The following is a 19,550-nucleotide window of genomic DNA, read 5'->3' as shown; positions in this document are numbered from 1 at the left end:
TAATCAAATTATTTTTCAAAATACTAAGACTTTACTCAAACCTTCTGATTTATTTTTATGCAGAACCTTTATTGTTTTTCTTTTGTGTGTGGTTCCTTTGTGATTTCTCCATTTTTTTTTATTTCACTTCGATCCTCATCGTTAATGTCTCTCAAGTGTGCATGGCAGTTGACGCTAGTGTGTTTTTTCTTCCTCATTGTGGCCCATGTTTGTTCTTTTTTTCTTTTTTTTTTTTTTTTTTACATTTTTTTACCACTGCATGCTTCATGTGTGCGATTCTTATGTTTCTGTGGTTAATAAGCCGAATTCTGCCACTGAAATACTTGATAGATGACATCATTTGTAAGATGCATGGTAAGGAAACTACTGTTGAAATATGTTGACATTTTTTGTGGTCTAATTTATTTTTCCCTTTCTCTCTCTTGCTGCTTCTTAACATCACCTTCTCTTGGCTGCAGACTTCCCCATAGGTACTGCTACAATTACGTTTTTTTTTGTGCTGCCCTTAGTATGTTGTCTGAAACGAGAGCAAAGTCATTCATATGGTCATTCACTTGTTTAACAATTTGTTTTGGATTTATTTTTGTTACCAGATGGACCCACTTCAGACCCACCAGAGGACAGAGTCGCCGTAAGTCCTCAAATCAACATTCGATCTGGCCTGTCGGCTTGCCATATCCGCTAAATTCTGCCCTGCCCGCAGGTGTACGTGGTGGTGGGCATCGCCGCCGTCGCCTTCTTCGGTTTCCTGATTATGCTGGCCATCCTCAAGTTTGGCGGCAACTCCAAGTTTGGCATCAAAGGTAAGACTGCGCTAGTTGTCCATTCTGTTTGATGAAGACACGAGAAGAATGTTAGATGCATGGGTGGAATGGATGGCTTCATGAAGACGCAATATAGCAGCTTTTCCGCGAGGGCATACTCGAGACGTTCTATTTATTGTAAAGTGGACCATCGCCAAAGTCGTGCAATTGGGATCTTTTCTGGGAAATTATACTTCTTTATCCCCAAATCAAAAAAGACACGTCACCCACGAGACCTTAGTTTTCATATGTACTATACACCAGAAGTTACTTTACCTAGCTTTGCGTGAGTAGCTTTACCTAAGTAGCTTTGCACTCACACTTATGTTGTGTTATGTTCCGATATTTAGCGTTGCTTTGTGTTAAGGAGTGTTATGTACCAGTTGGTTTTCTTACGTTACGTTATGCTTTGTTGCATTGCATTACATTATGGTGTGTTAAGTTGCGTTGCGTGTGATTTATTATATCGCGTTGAGGTACATTGCGTTGAGTTACTGGGCTTTGCATTGCACAGTATGTTGCCTTACGTTATGATACTTAGCATTATCCTACAATACCTTAAGTTGTGTTAGGGTACATTGTGTTATGATGTGTTGCATTGTTGTACATTGTGTTGTGGTATGTTACATTACGGTACATTGCATTGCGGTACATTATGTTATGGGATGTTGAATTACAAATATGTTGCGTTACGGTACGTTACATTACGGTACATTGCGTAGTGATAAGTTGCATCACGGTAATTTGCGCTATGGTATGTTGCTTTACGGTACCTTGAGTTGCACTACGCTCCCATATCTTGTGTTGCGGTACGTTGCGCTAAGGTATGTCATGATAGTGTGCGTTGCATTAGGATATGTTGTGTTAAAGCATTTTGCGTTAAACTGTGTTGCAGTAAGTTGTGTTACGCGTTGGTATGTACAGTATGTTATGTCATGGTATGTTGCACCACAGTAAGGTGCGTTTCTGTGAGTACTTTGCAGTGGGTTCTGTTGTGGTGTAATTTATGTTGTTTTGCATTCCGGTGCTTTGTTACCCTATAGTGGGTTAAGTTGCGTTTAGTTGTAGCCTGGAATGTGAAGTTAAGGTCATGCATTTTTACGTTAGAGAGTGGTAAACTTTTTTTTTTTTACACTTAATTAAGAACGTGAGAGAGAAAAATAGCGTGAGACTCTTTTTTTTTTTAAACCTGGAACGGTGGATTATTAAAGAAATGGAGTTCCAGTGTTAGAGGTTCCGCTGTAATTTTCACCATTGTGTTTGTGTGTTGCTGCTCTCATTGGAGTAACACAATGTTACCACTAATCATAAAAAAACAGAGGCTGTGTGTCCATGAATCCATCCAGTCCAGTTGGTGGTCACCACAGGGAAGCCCTTTTCATCTTTCTTTCCTCTCAATTTAAGTTTTGATCCAATGATCCTTAATGAGCATTTGCTTCCTTCTAATGTGATCTAATTTGTAGATTTGGCTGATAACTGAACTTGGCTTTCTCATTCTTTGGGAACTAACCATACGTGCTGCGCATAACATGCAGGTGTCATGTTTTCTACATTAATTTTTAGAGCTATACACACAGTATAGGCTTTAAACACTATGTAATCCCCCCCAACACTTTTTCAATGAAATAATAGTGCGTGCTGGAGTCTCAGTTATGACAGTCGAAATGCAGTATTTTGGCAGAGATTGATTTATAGCCCTCCGGGGAGAGGTGGCAATCGTGACAGTTGGGCAATGAGCTCTGTCTTTGTGTTTTTAGTGTTTCACCAGGGGCTTACAAATGTGTTCATTCAGAATAAACAGGCCTCTTAAAGACCCTAAAACTGCCTCAGTAATGTCTACATGTGTGAGGAGAAAGACATTAACGTGCGATGTTCCCACAAGAGGTATGTCACACGTTGTGACGTCATAACCAGGGGCGCCACAAGGTTTTATGGACGAATAGGGTGGGACTAAGGCCCCAGGAGATGCACAGGATGCAAGCGCATGTTGCACGCAAGCTCAAATTTCACAAAGAGCTAAATAAAAGACAAAGAAACTGCTTTTCAATGTTTACAGTATATAAACATCGAACAAGATACAATACTGTTTGTCGTAGGCCACTGTTACATTTATAGCGTTATTTCCGTCTTTTTAATACAGTGCAAAAGCACAGGAAGTGTTACCAAAAATGTATCTGTATGTATACTGTATCTTGTTTTAAATGTTCGCGCTTGTTGAAAACACACAGTAAAAAAAAAAAAAAAAAAGAATATAAAGATCTCTAAAATTTAGGGAGTGCTTGGGCTAGACATACCTATGGACGTAAAACCTTCGTCCGTTTCGGTTCCAGGGAGGAACCAGAATTTAAATTTCTAGCAACAAATACTCGTAATTGTGACCCGGAATAATAAACAATGTTAAAACCAGTTGCTCTCTGAAAGTTACAAACAAAACTGAACATTATTACCTAACCTAAGAACCACTGTTTTGCCACACATGGCAGCACGCACGCACACACACGCACAGAGGAACCTCAGCGATGACGGCAGTCAAGTCGGGAACGTGTGAAGTGAGCGCGCCGCGCCGTGTGCTCTGAACAGATGTGTGTGAGCGTGTGAACCATCTCACTGCTATCGCCGATGTTTACATTATTCATAAGTTTGACGTTATTGTGCTCCTCTCTCATCAATAACAAATGGGCAACATTTGGTAGCAGGTAGTCACGATACGCCCCATGCTTGACACACCTGAATGGCGCTTTTATGCCTGTCAGTAATGTTGCGCGTGCTCGCGAGTTGTTGTGCGAGCGCGTCTGAGTGTTATGGCAGATGGTTGCGAAAAGTGACATCCACCAAGGTGCAACGCAGCGCCGGCACGCAGTGGAACTTCTCAGGTGGAGCACAGTCTGTCCCAGTGCGCAGGAAACAAATTGGAATCGGTTACTTTCTTTTATTCATAAGTATAAGATAAGATAAGATAAGATAAGAATGCCTTTATTGATCCCACAGTGGGGAAATTTTCGTTGTTACAGTAGCAAAGATATAGGTCACACAGGGGCGGCGGCATAATGTGGCCATTAATGTATAACATTGACGGCAAACATTTAGAATCAAACCTATGTAGATATACGCAGTAACATGTGTATATACACATGTGTATACACACCAACCTACATCTACATAAAAAATATGAGGAACACTCATTTCGGCCTGTACATAGTACAGAGGAAAAAATACTCTAAGTGACAGTGCTGCAGTGCTGTAGTGAAATGTAAGGAACAGGATTGGATAAAAATAAAACTAGACTAACAGTAGTGGGGAATGTTGAGTATTGCACGGTATTACAGTAGTGGGGAATATTGGGTATTGCACGATACGAGCTCAGGTGCAGGACTGCACAATTGCACTAATGACCGCCAGTTTGTAGAGACTACACAATGTTCTTGTTAAAGAGTCTGACAGCAGCAGGCAAGAAGGAACGGCGGAATCTCTCCTTTGCACAGCGAGGGTGTAACAGTCTGTCACTGAAGGTGCTATGGAGTGCTGTTAGGGTGCCCTGGAGGGGGTGGTCCGGGTTGCCCAGCATTGATGACAGCTTGGCCAACATCCTCCTGTCCCCCACCGAGTCCACAGAGTCCAGGGAGCAGCCCAGGACAGAGCCGGCCCTCTTGACCAGTTTGTCCAGCCGCTTCTTGTCCCGGGCCGAGACGCCGCCTGCCCAGGTGACCACTCCCTGGAAGATGACCGATGCAACCACCGAGTCATAAAAGTTCCTGAGGAGTGTCCCCTGAACCCCAAAAGACCTCAGTCTCCTGAGTAGGAAGAGTCTGCTCTGACTCTTAGGCACAGTTTGAAGTAGGAAAGGTTTTAACAATTGATGGTTGTATCTTCAAGCGATTGAGGTATAACGGGGGACACTACTTTGATGAAACCAACAGCCGTAGTCTCAATTTCTCATTTGTTGCCAGAAAAAGATTAACATTACTTGACCTAGCAAAAAGTGAGCCACATCCACCGTATGGCTTTACTCAAATGTTGTTTTTTTTTTTTTTTAAATCTAGTATCAGCTAAGAAAATTTGCTAAATTCCCATCCCCAGTTCTAAAACAGTTCGCAGGCGTTTTAATAAAAGGTCTCTGATATTCTTCCTTTAAAATGAATTAACAACATCCACCTGTCACACTCTGGTTGAAATCATGTCATTTTGGGGTGAGATATTGGTGGAGTTCTGCCTCATGCAAATGCTTTTTGTTACCATGACCTTATAGGGCTTGTGCGTTGTCAACTAAGCAATTTTTCGGACCCTTCCAAAGACTTTTTTAAAAAAAGCAACAACTAAAGTGATTAATTACGGTGTTATTTCACACTTTTGGAGAGTGAGACAGTCCCTCCAGAGTAGGAAATCATTCACCCTCTGCTTCCAGACTGCAAATCAATGGTTCTTGCTCAAAGGCACCACGGGCTATTTTAACCTTGGCACACTTAAAAATAAAAGTAAAAATACACGCACCTTTGATTGTAGTTTTACACGTGGCGGTAACTCTTCATCCAGACATTCCAGTATGAGCCCGGTAACACTCTTATCTAGTGCTAATCAGTGTTGTGACTGATGATTATATCATCACAATTCAGATAAACTGTTTGGAAAGTTCAGAAAAGCTCGCTTGGAGACATCTTTCGGAAATAGCTATATAATGCTTTACTTGATTGTTAAATTTTCACACTGGATGGGTGGACAGGCCTCAGTGATATTATTGTGAGACAATGCTCGTAAGTGAGAACACTTGTGTCATAAATAAATCTTTCCCCAAATTCCATCCATTAACAGAAATGCCATTACTCTATTCTAGGTCCTGTAAAAAAAAAAAAAATGTTTTGGAAAGTGTTTTTCAATCAGGAAAATTGCGCTCTATAATATCTGCCAAACTGCTGCTTGTCATGGATTAACTTGAGCTGAAGTTCACACTTTCATTTTCACATCTTTAATTTTTGCTCAAAGGTCATAGCCAAAATCAGGCAAAGGATGCCTTGTGCCTTGTAAGTCAGATCAATTCTATCTCAAGGCACCACTGTCTTTGGATACAAGACATTGGGAAATTTTCACAAATATTGCCTCTCAAACGGAAACTAAACCCCATTTTTTTTTTAAAGCAAAAATAACATCGTATACTAATGTGCCAACACTAGTCAAAACACGGTACTCTGATTCATACAGCATATGTGGAATAAGAATTATAAAAAACGTGTTATAGGCAAGCCAACTTTATTGATATAGAACATTTCATACACAAGCCAACTCAATGTGCTGCACACAGCCCAAATCACAGCACCTAAAAGTATTTATAACAGATCGGTTGAATACATTTGCAAAGCTAAGAGAACAAAAGTATCTTATTACAATTATTAAAGGAACATACATTGACCTCATTTAAACCCATTTACAGACATTAAAATGTAATAGAAATAAATAAATGAAAAGACTGAAGTGCTTTTAAAAAAAAAAAAAAAAAACATAATCCAAGGTATAGCCAAATCCTGTTTTTTTTTTTTTTTGTTTTTTTTTCACACTAACTAGTGAGAGGGCCAAGAGTACAAAAAGACTAGCGATAGAAAGTTAAGTTGCAGGGCCAACGGGACATATAGAGGAAGCGAGAGTGAACGCTGAAGTTGACGTGAAGAGAAGCATCGGCTGTCCACATGCCATCAATGATTCATCATTGGCGGAGGTTTCGGCTTTCTTCTTGTTCGGAGAAGTTGCACGCCTCCTCCCCTCTCGCTCCCCGACGCACACGCGCAACCTCAGTCTTGATCGATCGATATGACACCCTCAAGGTCAGTCCGACTCCGCCGTAGGCCAGAGGTGCTACTGAGCATGCTCGGCACAAGGGCCGCCTCCCTCTCTTGCTCTCGCAGCAGACAAGTCAGCTATGGTTTGTCGATTGCAATGGCCTTGCCACATAAGTGGATAAAATTATGCTTTCCAGTCATCCATTTTCCGTAGCGCTTGTCCTCATGCGTGTCGTGGGTGAGCTGGAGTCCATCTCAGTTGATTTCGAACTTGGTCCATTCACACTTACACCTATGGAAAATGTCGAGGCTTCACTGGACCTAACAGGCATGTTTTTGGAATGTGGGAGGAAGCTGGAGTATCTGGAAAACCATGCAAACACGGTGATACCAATCAAACTTTTCAAATAAATTTAATAGTATTAAAACACTTTTTTTTCTACATTCATATTTTAAAACGTGGTTATAGCAGGTGGTGGTATGCACTGAAGAGAGAATCTGAGAAGTTACTCGGGCTGACTAACAAGTAATAAAGTCGCTTTGAATATTTTTTTCTTTTTTTGGGGAAAAAGTAGGGTTAGTAGGTTTCGAAACGGTATTCTTCAGGCCCACACTCCATTTCATAAAATGCACCAAAAGTTGTTTGCTAATCATTAATCTCTACGCTAATCACAGGCAGAAGAAGACGACGACGAAAAAGATAAATTTCAACAAAAACAAATTTAAAAGGAAAAACATTCATCTATTTTCAACTTTTAAGAGTATAAGCGGCAGCAGGCTCCCACTTAACAGTTCAACAGATCGGCAAATAAGTATAGATTATATGAAATGTGAAATGTATGTGATTGTAAAGCTGTTTGGGCAGCAGGCCGACATATTATGACGTAGCTGGTGCACGGCATTTACCATTTTAACCAAATTGGTTCAGATAATGGATGGAGGGATTTTTCATCTGTTGGACCTTTTTTTCTGGATTGATGATTGAGGGACTGTTGGAAGCCGCAAAGCTAATGAGGATAAGATGAATAGAAAATATATAGATGGAATAACACTTCAAATGTCCGCTACAAACCAAAATAGCAGACTTCCTGTGACTTTTCAGTCATGTCTTCTTGAGACTTATTTGTGGTTCTGCTCATGATAGATTACCGCTGCCTACCTAATTTTGAGTTCCTAAGGGAAACTGGCTTCACGCCAAGAATAATTGGTGTCTAGCTAAGTATGGCAACGTCCTCAAAATGGCAATCAAATTCCCCACCCTTCATTTAAATTCATGACGTGACTCTTATCAACTGTGGTATTTGTGCTAGAAGGCACTCATCATGTTTATCCCGCATGACAATCAACCGCGCCCCGCTCCGCCCCGCCCCCCAGTGTAATGCAAAGGCGTTCAAAGTAATGCCTGCGGAAATGTCGGCGCTGCCAGACAACATCCAGTTGCGTCAACAGGTTTTTTTTTTTGTTTTTTTTTTTTGGTCCGGCTTGTTACCTCGATATGGTGCGATGATAATGAGGCTTCAGCTATTGATGCGAGACCCAGGGTGGCCAAGACACATACGCGCACACACACAGAAAATACAAAAATGGAACCATGCTGCTTCGCTGAATGTGGATAAGCGTTGGCAAAGACAAGTGCCAATATCATTTAATGTGGCTGTTTGTTTTTGTGCTGTCGATTTGTAGGCCAATGGCAAGGAGTGTGCGTGCGTGTGTGCGTGCGTGCGTGCGCGCGCGCCTGTCTGTGCATGGCGGCAGCAGTGGGACTGAGTGATTGTGGACAGCACTTTATCAGATAGAGGTTTATTGATCAATCGATTGATTGCATGCCCGTCAGGATTTGTATCTCATCTTGGCCACGCCTCCTCGTCATTGGCTAATGCTAAGGTGAGCATCTCTGCTTGTGTGTGCGTGTCGAGGAGTATGAATGACTGACAGGCTAATAATATGTGTTGAAAGATGGAGAGTTAATGAAGTAAAATAGAAGCGATAGAGTGCAAACAATGCATTGTTTGCATATGATTTTGCTTCTGCACGTTCATGTGAGGGACCGGCCCCTAAAGACTTCCGAGAACTGTCACGTGGATTTACCCCTTGTAGCTTTGTTCGTGGTTTGGTGCCAAGTTGGCGATGTAGCCCGATATTTGTTTTGCCTTCCACTGACAACATCAGCTAACTGAAAGGAGGCTGGCGGGCAAAGAAAATGCATCTTATTCGTTGATGATGAAACAGGCAGATGGTAGTCAGAATGATCACCAAAAAGCATATGTTAGGTTCTGGAAGACAGCTCTTAGACAGGTGTATGTATGATAATTATAATAATAAAGTGGGAACAGCAAAGTTGAACGCAATCAGTTCTGTGACAGTCCTGATTAACTTCGTTTTTTCTAATTCCACATGTTTGCGATAAAAAAATAAAATGAATAGTAATAGTATATTTATAGTAATAGTAATTTTTTTTTTTAATACATTTTAAAACTTGGTGTGAATTTGTCTCCCGCCGTGACAGGAATGTTGACATCCGGCCATTATCTGCAGGGCTGAGCCTAGCCAATGTAAGATCGGGCAATCCCAAAACAGAAGCCTGTAGACTTTTCGCGGCGCTGACTTGGTCACCTTCTGTTACCTCCTTGCATGCAGTTGCCATGGCAACCCCCGCCATCGCCGAAAAGGAAATCATTATCACAAGCAGAGTGAATCACTGCCTTCAGACGCGCAGACATGAAGGCATGAAGCGTCACCTGGGGAGGACCTGGGTGCCAACAAAGCACGTCAAAGCCCCTGCGTTCATTACCGAGGCTCTTCTCAGCTGTGTTTGCGGCTCTCAGTTACCCAATGAGTCATTTCTGGGGAAAAAAAATATTATTCACTCCTTCCATTTATGACTGGCAACCAAGCGTCGGCGTAGACAAAACAATTTGTATTTTCCTACTTTGAATGTGGGAAGGGCAGCTCATTAGAAGCCAAATCTGTTCTATATTACTTTGGAATATTTACAAGCTTCGCTCACTCCAAGGCAAACAACAAGCAGATGCTCACCTGTTCTCAACCCCAATTGATCATCTCTTATGTCCCACTCTGAAGAAATAAGTTCTCTGGAACATATAAAGACATTTTTTACAGCAGAATACTTGGACCAGAACGCTGGCTGTGCTACGAATACATGCTGATCCCCATGAGATGCAAGTCATACATCATATCTCTGATGCAACCTGAGATTACTCTACAGTCTGGCACTTTATCCTTAAAGGAACAGGACGCCTTAAAGATGCTCTCATATCTACGGTATATCTCATCGTCGTTCGAACTATGTCGGAAATCCTGTGGCTGCGTATGTGTTACTTGTGGAACTCTTCATAGTGGGCCTTTAGAAGCTGGGAAGAATAGTTTGTTATGCTCGATGAGCTAGTGCGGGACATACCAAATCACAGGCATCCAATGAAAAACAAAATGGTATAAAATGAAAGAAACACATCTTAAGAGACTTATACTGGTATGTGTGAAAATATTTAACCACCTACGCGTAATAGGACTTCAGAGTTTGGAGATTCTGATCCACTATCACAATGATTGAGTGCTTCTGATGAGGAGACCAAAGGCACTTTTGCCAGAGCTAGCTAGGCATTTTACTAAAATTTCACGGTCCGTTTATCGCCTTCCGCCTGCAGCCGGGGTACCCTTCCGCCGTCCGTCTATCCGCCTTTTTGTCCGGCCGGACCAAATAGTAACCGCATACAGGCCGGTCCGCCTATCATTGTAAACGGGCTTCCGTGAATGTTTCCGTCCAGCAACTTTGACCAACGTTCACTAGCAAAAAGCAAATGGGAAACGGAAGCCTCGCCACGGTCATTAAAGCCTGACCGGGGAAATAGTCGGCAGACGATTGCATGGACGGAAAAAATGGGCTTCCGACTATGCGTGGTCCGGCTATTTTTTAAGTTTCACGTCTAATTGTTTATCGCCTACAAAATAGCAGTCCATTATAGGCAGCTAGCCGGACCGGTCCGTCACTTAGGCGGAATGCCGGCTCTGAATATTGACCCACGACACAGGCGTTTTTAAGACACCTGGTCACTGTTTGAAATTGTGGGGCGAAAAAATATTTCCTTTGATTTTTGCGACGTTCAGGATCTACTACTTTTGTTTCTACAATCTTTGTTCAATGGTTTTATGTGCTGCCATTGTTGTGCGACATAAAAACTGCTACATCTCAAATCAATTTGTGTAGGAATAACTTTTCCTTGTCTTGGGGCTAAAATTTCAGAATTCCCAGTCACCAAGTATTAGTGACAGCATGTTTTTAGTTTGTCTTGTCAACTTGTAATATGTACCCCTCCCACCCCTTTTCATTGAACAGCAATGACAAAGCTGGCGTCAGAGAGTTGCAGGGAGCAAGTTGTTGTTTTTGGCTCATCTCACCGTGTCCTTTATCACCAAGTGTCAGCTGCCTGGAGTTGTTTTCTTCCTTGAGTTCTGCTCCTGACAGATGTGTCAGCCATTACTTTACCTTGCCTCCACTTCATTTCCACAGCACGTGCTCTTTAATTGCACATTGAGAAGACACTGCGATGGAATTGTTTTTTGCGTCAAACCATCCACCACATTTTTGCATCTGCAGAATGGAAATGTCATTTGTACTGGTTCCCATTGTCGAAATGGTAAACGGGCTGTCACTTATATAGCGCTTTTCTACCTTGGGTACTCAAAGCGCTTTACACTGTACCTCATCCACCTACTGATGACGCAGCATCAGGAGCAACTGGGGGTTCAGTATCTTGCTCACGGATACTTCGACATGGTCACAATGGCCGGGGATCGATCCCACAACCTCCGGGTTGGGAAACGACCACTCTACCACTGAGCCATGCCGCCCAGGAAATATGTCATTGCATTAAATGCAATCATTGATATTGCCTTGCATGGTAGTGTTGCATATAAATGTTTGTCCCCTTGTGCATTAGACAAAAACTGAGGAAAATGCAGGAGCATCAAATCTGAATCTCATGATCTTTTTGGTCATGGTTTGAATTCACTTGCTCTTAAATTATTTAGCCATAACCAAGATTTAATTCTCGGTGGTTTGCTCGGCGCTTCTCAGAAAAAAATCCCATTTGCTCTGGAGGAGGTACTTTGTCCTTGCAGAATCTTTGTTAAACAATTAAAGAAGAGCGTGGGTGGCGTCACTTGGCTCCAGCAACTGTTTAGTTTAGTGCTTGACAAAACTGTTTGTGTGTCTGGGACAGTGGCAAAATATCTATCTATCTTTATCTAAAGCCAACAGTCTTGAATTTGCGTTTTCAATTGGACAGCCATTTTAAATTGGACCATCAAATTGGGGCTGTTGTTAAATCCATACTTTCTTTAGCTTAGGCAGCTGGCGAAAGTAAAGCATCTCCTTTCATAACTGCACTTATAAAAAGTAATCCATGCCTTTGTTACATCTTGGTTGGATTACTGTAATGCACTTTATTTTGGAGTCAGCCAGTCCTCCATCAACCATCTACAGTTGGTCCAAAATGCTGCTGCTTGCCTCCTAACTGGAGATGGTAGGAGGCAGCACATAACTCCAATTCGGGCCTCCCTTTATTGGTTCCTGTACATTTTAGAGTTCATTTTTAGATTATTTTATTTGTTTTCAAATCTTTAAACGGTCTTGCCCCACCTTAACTCTCCGAGCACCTCCAGCGCTATGTAACTGCCCGGTGCCACAAGTCAGTGTGCCAGATGCTGCTGGAGGTACCAAGGACAAAGCAGAGCCTCAGAGGGGATCTGAATTTTTGTTGCCTGTCCCTTTGGATGCCCTTTTGCTAAACGTTAGACATGCTCTCGCTGTGTCTACTTTTAAAGCTCATCTTAAAACACATTTTTATTCTTTGGCTTTTGACTCAGCCTGAGTCTTGCCATTGTTTTGGTGTTTTATTGCGTTTACTATTTTTATGTTATTAATTAATTAATTCATTTGAACTGTCTTACTGCCCGAAGACAGATGGGATAAGCCCGCGACCCTTGTGAGGATAAGCGGTTTGGATAATGGATGGATGTTTTTATGTCTGATTTTTACTTTCTTTACAGCACATTGTATGCAGTTGTGCTTGTTTTTAAGGGGCGCTATAAATAAAGTTTAGTTGAGTTGATTCAGTCCGAGGTTCTTTTTCAGTTTACATTTCTAGTTCTCTCTGTGATGTTTGAAGTGCATTCGGAACTTGAGAAGTGTCACTTCCCTCACCTGGTGCCACCTCTGTCGGAAACTGTCAAGATGACGCTAATCCTCCAAGCCGGGTGCCTGGTATCGGACTGCAAATTGGCAGGAAATGCTACAAAAAGAAAAAAAAAAAAAAAAAAAACAAGCAACGCAGTTGGAAAGGGGAAGACTGTAAAAAGCAGTTGTGCTGCGTCTGTGTGCGCGCGTGTGTACCAGAGTGACGTTGACGGGCTTTGTCGTGGCAACCGTGTAAAAAGGTCACCTCACCCCGGCTGTGAGTAAATTGTTGTTTTTTTTTTTTTCTATTAAACAAATATGCTCTTGACTGCGACACCGCTCTGCTGTGAGTTTGTCAGACACGCTCAGAACTACGTTGACCTTTGCTGAATAATTGACACATAAATATACTTGACATTATCACTCACTTGCAGTGACGCTTGCTGCTTGTTCTTCCTTATCTCTGTACAGTACCTCCGCAGCAACAGTGATGGAAGAGGTACTCGTTTGGATTGTGTAGTGGTGAGAATCTGACATCATGTGTTTATCTTTAGATTTCCCATAATCCTGCCATAGACTAGGTTTGGCAAGTTTGCATTTGTTGTTCATCCGCAACGTAACCCTAACCTTAACCTTAACACTAACACTAACGCTCAACTTTAACCTAACTCTCACCCTAACCCTACTTGGTCTTGAGCATCTCCAAGAGGATAACCACAGGGGGTCTTTGGTTTACGACATTCACCACGTGCAACATTTTGATGCGCCAAACGGCGCGTAATGAGTTGTAATAATACGCTCGGTTAATGCCGTGCTTGCTGTTTTTGATTTTTCTGTGTTCATGGCCTGGAATTTTTTTTCATACAAATATTTATACAATACAATTTTATGTAGCGCATTTCATAACAGCTGGAGCTGTGACAAAGCACTTTACAAACAGCAGACAATAAATAAAGACAATAAAAGGCCGTAATACACGAGTGTGAATAAATATAGATATCAATAATATATAAGATATAAATAAAGAAATATACAAACAAATAAAGCCAATACATTTACTGCAATTGTGACATTGTGAGGTTACAGACAGCATGCAGTGGATGTGTTTGCGCAGCGGTAAGAATTTGCGCTCACGTGGCATAGATGACACGCTCAGTTCCCGCTTGCGTTTTACCAGATTGTTTTATATTAATTAATGGCCTACGCATTTTTTTTCCTACAAATACTTTCTGTAATCGTGTTTGAAGGATACAAATAACAGGCAATGACCTAGTTGCGCAGCAGCATAAGACGACGCGGTCATGTGGCACACTCAATAACAGCCCTCCTGACTGTTTTTCATCGGATTGTTTTCTAGTCATGGTTTGTATTGAAATGTTTGTCATACAAATATATACTACAATTATTGATTGCCTTAACATACAAAATCGGGTTTAATTACCATAGGAATGGACCGCCGTCATAAACCTAGGACCCCTGGATTAGAGGAGATACGGTATTAACTGAACACCTTTTCCACTCCATAGAAGGTTATGTAAATAACAAATACTAATACGTAGAATAGTCTCTAGCAGCACTGACCTCACAACTAATTGTTATTATTATCAATTTTACCATCGTTAAATGTATTCCTGTTTCTGTAAATATTTCTGTTATGTTCATTTTGTTGTTGTTTCCCTTCAGGATGTGTGAACATCCCAGTGGAGGGGATCTCACACTAATGGATGTGGACACAAGGCTAAAAGAAAGACTGAAAGAATTCTTGCTTGCGCATAGGAGAGGGGGGTGGAGGGGGGGCGAAGAAGTGGGTACAGTACAAATACATACAAATATCAACTCAAAGCCTCAAACCTTTTGTGAGGTAGTCCAGTTCCAGGCCAGAGAACCTCATTAATCCAATCATGGAGAACCTTGAAACCTAAAGGCTTCCCCCATTGAATGAATTATTCACATCAGATGGATAGAGATGACCATTAACCTACATTCCCCCCCCAACAAAACATTCCACATGTCCACTGCCATTTGTCCTCCTGGTGCCAGTGAACGCTACTGTACGGGCAACTGCTATTAACCTAGTACAGATTTTAGTGAGATTTACATGGTTATTGTAACATTTTGTGTCAGCTGTCTGTGTCATTCAACATCTGTTACAGTTTTGGTACCGGAAGGTGGAATATATTCATTTATCAGATCAGTGGTGGCCGATGATGATTTCACTAGTTGCTTTGCAATCCAGCCACCTGAAATGTCTTTAGAGTAGATGGGAACAGTAGCAGGCATAGTAGACCAGTAAATCTGGATGACGGCGTTCTGGAAAACTGCTGGATGGCCAACTAATGAGTTCTGCAGGTACTTGGCATATACTGTGCCTGTCAAAATAACCCGAGCATCCGCTTCAGGACAGCCTTGCCTCCCCTCTCCGCTTGCCAGCAAGTATGCTGTAGTCATACCTGTCAGCTTGTACGTTTTTTGATCATTTCAAATTGTGTACGCCGTATAACAATTTTTGTACGGGGGGAAAAAAATAAAAATGATTAAAAACTTTTTTTGTTAGACCGATCTCGTCTTGCCCATTTCGGCTCTAATCCGGGGCGTCCGTTAGCGATTCCGACTTCAAACTTCGGCCGACTTTCACGAGCAAAATTCCCACCCGCCCCACGCCCCCTCGTTGAGCGATAAACACTGTGTAAGATTCTATATAGAAATATCCGTTCCGTTTCCCCCACCTCTCCCGCTGAGCGATAAATACTGTGTAGGATTAAAAATAGATACTGTGCAAGATTATATACAGAAATGTACGGGCAAATTACAACTTTTGTAAGATTCAGCAAAGCCCTTGGTTGACAGGTATGTGTAGTCAACATTTGTTCCACCTGTAAATCAACAAAATGCATATTTTTCCAGTATATAAAACCCAAACGAATGTGACATTTATGCTTTCTCTGTAAATACTAATCTTAGTTGTATGACGACAACTGTATGTTACAATTCTTGGGGGGGAGTTGCAATAAAAAAAATAAAAAAAATGTTATGCAGCAACACATTTCCTATACATAAACAATTAGACAGACTCATAACCTTCATGTCTGTGGTGGGGACATAAATTGTTGTTAAATTGTTATTTGCGTCATTCTAAACAATGCGCTGCTTGATAAAATGACATGTTGACACTAAGCTTGCATTTTCATCAAAGCATTGCATTAATATTTGAAACTGCTATCAGCATAGTTTAATGACGAATTCAGACTCGCATCAGTGAAAAGAAACCTTTTTCTCGTTAAGTGTTCAAAACATGACCTTAGTAATCCGAGATTTGTGTCAATTGGTTCATTAAAACAAAGTGTCATTGATTGGCTTTTCCAAAGGACAGTTATGACTTAAAAGTTTTTCTTTGGTTGTTACCTACACGCTTTTGTGGAACTGTGGTCAGTCAAAGTCATTCTAAAGTGCATATAAGGGATTTTCGTTGGGCAGCGTAATGTTTTATATCAAAGACAAAATAGTACAGTATCACATTGTTTTGTCTCACACCTGTATTTGTTATCGTTTTAAAATGAAGTATCACTTGTAATTGTCAATTTCCTGTAATGTTTCTGTACTTTTCGCTGCAGAGTTTCTACTTGTTGTTGACTGACTGAAACTCAGTCGGAGGCAGATGCGAGGGGAATATTTGATTCCTAGGGTTGCGGTGTTAAGATCTTGTTTATCCTCAAGGCCCGGGGAGCCAAACGACAAATAATCCATCTGCCAAAGTGCTAATTAGGCCCAAAAAACGAATCATATCCCAAATTCATGATACCGAATATTTGAGCAATAGAAAGGTGATTTAAATTGATTCAATAATATTCCAAATGACAAATGGTGTCATTATGTTAGTGGGTGTGTATGAGAAGACATCAATCTTTTTTTTTTTTGTTTTCTTTTTTTACACGCAGAAATATGATCAATCTGTAGTCATCAGCATCTTGAATGTATTTTATGTCAATGTCAAACTTGTGCTCCCCCAGGACCTGGTAGAATGTCTGTTAAAAAGTAGTAACAAGGCAACTAATTGTAATATTTTTTGTGGTAAAATGACACTTAGCATATCTGCTGTTTGTGGAGTTTTTTTTGTTTTTTTTTGCTGGATATACTCAAATGTCTTCTTTGTAAGAGAGCGGTAACAATTTTCAACAGATTTGGGCAGATTCCACAGTGTTAGTTGGCGAAACAACACAACCAAATGCCTCACGATGATTTTGACTTTTTCATAGTATAGTCTACACGGTTTAGCCATGTTTACGTCAGTCAGCGCATTTCACTTTAGTTGAGTGTGTGTGTCTTTTTTTGTGCTAAATGTCAAAAACCATGATCTCATAAACCAAGGACCTCTGCAACAAAAGCACAGAATGTGCCATGAAGAAAAAATGGTGTATGCTATCATATTACTGACACAACTAATGCAACAATCCATCTAATCATCAGTGGAAATGAGAAATGGGTGAACTTTTTCTTTACTTTACTTTCTTTACTTTAATTAATTAGCCGTTATTTTACAAATATTTTAATACACTTGGGAGACTCTTTTGATGTTCTGAACTCCTGTTACCATCAATCAATTCCACAAAATCGATTATCTCCATCCCAAGTGAAAAAAACAAGCCACATTCAGGTTTAGCCTACTGAGGTAATCTGAGCTGCAATACTTTGTAGAAAAAGGAAAAAATTGTGTTTTATTCTACGACAAACATGTTTTTTCCCCCCCCCAGCATTAGCTCTATACAGTATTTCATGTACTTTAACACTTTTGTTTTGGAATTCATTTATTTGCACAGAATTGCACATATATCATTTTTGATTGTTGTGACTTGTACGCTGTTTGGTATTCTCTAAAAAAAAAAAAAAAAAAATGCTAACACTTGCAAATATGAGATTGTCAAACGTTATTGCGTTTCTTATGTGTTGTCTTTATTTGTCCTTTTTGTTTAATTTGTTCATGACCACATCTCATTTTATATACCTCCATCTGCAGTTGTATAGAAGTAGTTTCATAATCCTTCAGGAAAAGCAAGCAAGCATCTACATTTGAGAGTTTCAAGGACTTTTGTGGCCCTGGAGCGCCTCCAGAAACTACTTAATGTGCCTTTTAAAGCTACCTTCAAGGGGCTTTTAGCTGCTTATTTGAAACATATTCCTTCTTTTTCTGGCATTACATTCAATAAAGGCAATTGTTTATTGGTCTTGTGTGTGCGCACATTAATATTCATTGGTGCAGTCTGAACACTTTTTACCCACGGCGCCTTTCTTTACTTCGACAAAATTCACAAGAAAAGGCCGCAGCAACAATATGCAGTGAAAGCGTTGCTCGTCACTGATTGTCTACCCAGCCTCACCTGCCTGCTTACAAACGCTGTTGCCATCGGCGACGAGTGCACAATCTGCCTAAGGCTTACACAGACTCTGTTGATATGCTGTCGAGGGGGCGTGTTAGGTCACGTTCTGCCCTGTAAACTGTCGAGTAAAAAGTTAAAGCGTGCATCCATCTCAGAGTAGTTGTGCTGTTGTGTGGAAATAACGCTTGTCTTGGGATTTTTTTTTTTTTTTTTTTTTTTTTAACCAAAAGGTGTTAAGTGTCATAGCAGAGGTCAGTGCTGACTGGTGCATTAGTACAGTGTGCAGTGTTATTGCAGTTGCTTGCGGCAAAGGAAATTGTGTCTTTTGGGTGTTGTAATAATTAATGCAGTGGTTGTGTGGGTTTCCTCTTTGTGCCCCTCAGCAATAGCGTAAGTGGTCTCCATCTAATTGTCTATTACCTGGTTTGTGTTCAGCCGTACAGAATGGTTGCGTTTGCTCAGGTTCTGCATTGCCGCTTCAGAGTACAACCTTGGATTATCTCTACTCTGCTTCATTCTGTTTTCCACCTCCAAGTAGTACAATGTGAAACTGAAAACCACGCTGCACTGCATACATGAGTACCATTGAGAGATGCATACAAACAACAACAATGAACGATACCGCCGGTCCTTTTTTTTTGACATGTTGTGCACGGCATGGAGATACATTTATTCAGGAGGAGCCTAAAATCTGCTGCAGCAAATTGGAGGCATCGAAATATTTAAAAAAAAAGAAGAAAAAAAAAAGTATAAAGCTGCAGCGTGCAGACCTAAGACACAGCAACAGCCAGGGTAAACGAACATTAGCGTCAGGAGCGGAGCCACCCAGATTGATAGACTGCCCACCGAATGAGAGTCATGAAGAAAAAAATACTTTTAAATTTTTCGTAAATTATCAAATTATTTTTGAATTTGTGTTTTTTATTTTATCGAATATTAAGAATGTCATAATTGTGGTTGTCTAAGGAAGATCTGGACTTCATATTATTCAGTTGATCGTTTTATTTGAATATACAATGTGCCGGGATAGGAGGATTGTGCTCAGTGAGAGAAATATTCAGTCCATTAGCTACGTTCTGGCTCCGCCCCTGATTATCGTGTGTGTTTCTTTTTGTCGTTTCTAGCCCCGATGCTTTAAGTGTTGCAAGATGAATCTGCTCGAGAATTAAGGGCTCAGTTAAGAATGTTTGGAACGCCAGCGGACTAGGTTCTAGAAATAGTAACTCGTAGTTGGTGGGAGCTTAGCATTAGCTAGTTGTTAGCATCACCACTAACATTTCACTTACACTCATAATCATCACAGCGAAGTGCCCCAAAAAAGGAGGAATCAGTCTTAAAAGCTGTGGGCTGAATATTGGAAAAAAATCACAAGGCTCAAACTGAAGGAAGAAGGAGAGCGAGGAGGATGTGGGGA

At 40.9% G+C, this 19,550-nt stretch overlaps 1 protein-coding gene and 1 long non-coding RNA gene across 2 annotated transcripts in view; one reads left to right on the top strand and one right to left on the bottom strand.

Annotated features, from left to right (window-relative positions):
* The window catches only part of ntrk2a (neurotrophic tyrosine kinase, receptor, type 2a), a 79,606-nt gene that overhangs the window by 18,863 nt on the left and 41,193 nt on the right, over positions 1–19,550 (top strand). The window contains exons 12-13 of the mRNA XM_086030352.1: positions 594–631; positions 704–803. Of these exons, the coding sequence (XP_085886478.1) occupies positions 594–631; positions 704–803 (138 nt within the window). The remainder of the gene's footprint in view (positions 1–593; positions 632–703; positions 804–19,550) is intronic.
* On the bottom strand, positions 369–1,144 carry LOC147147032 (uncharacterized). The gene is made up of 3 exons (XR_015086771.1): positions 1,080–1,144; positions 615–827; positions 369–517 (listed from the first exon to the last, which is right to left on the bottom strand). It is a non-coding gene; the product is annotated as an uncharacterized LOC147147032 (long non-coding RNA).

Source organism: Filicampus tigris, chromosome 5, assembly GCF_054856515.1.
Source record: "Filicampus tigris isolate MCC_2025a chromosome 5, RoL_Ftig_1.0, whole genome shotgun sequence".
In the NCBI taxonomy this organism is placed as follows: Eukaryota; Metazoa; Chordata; class Actinopteri; order Syngnathiformes; family Syngnathidae; genus Filicampus; species Filicampus tigris.
The sequence above is the reverse complement of the archived record's forward strand: the minus strand, read 5'-3'. Positions and strand labels throughout refer to the sequence as shown.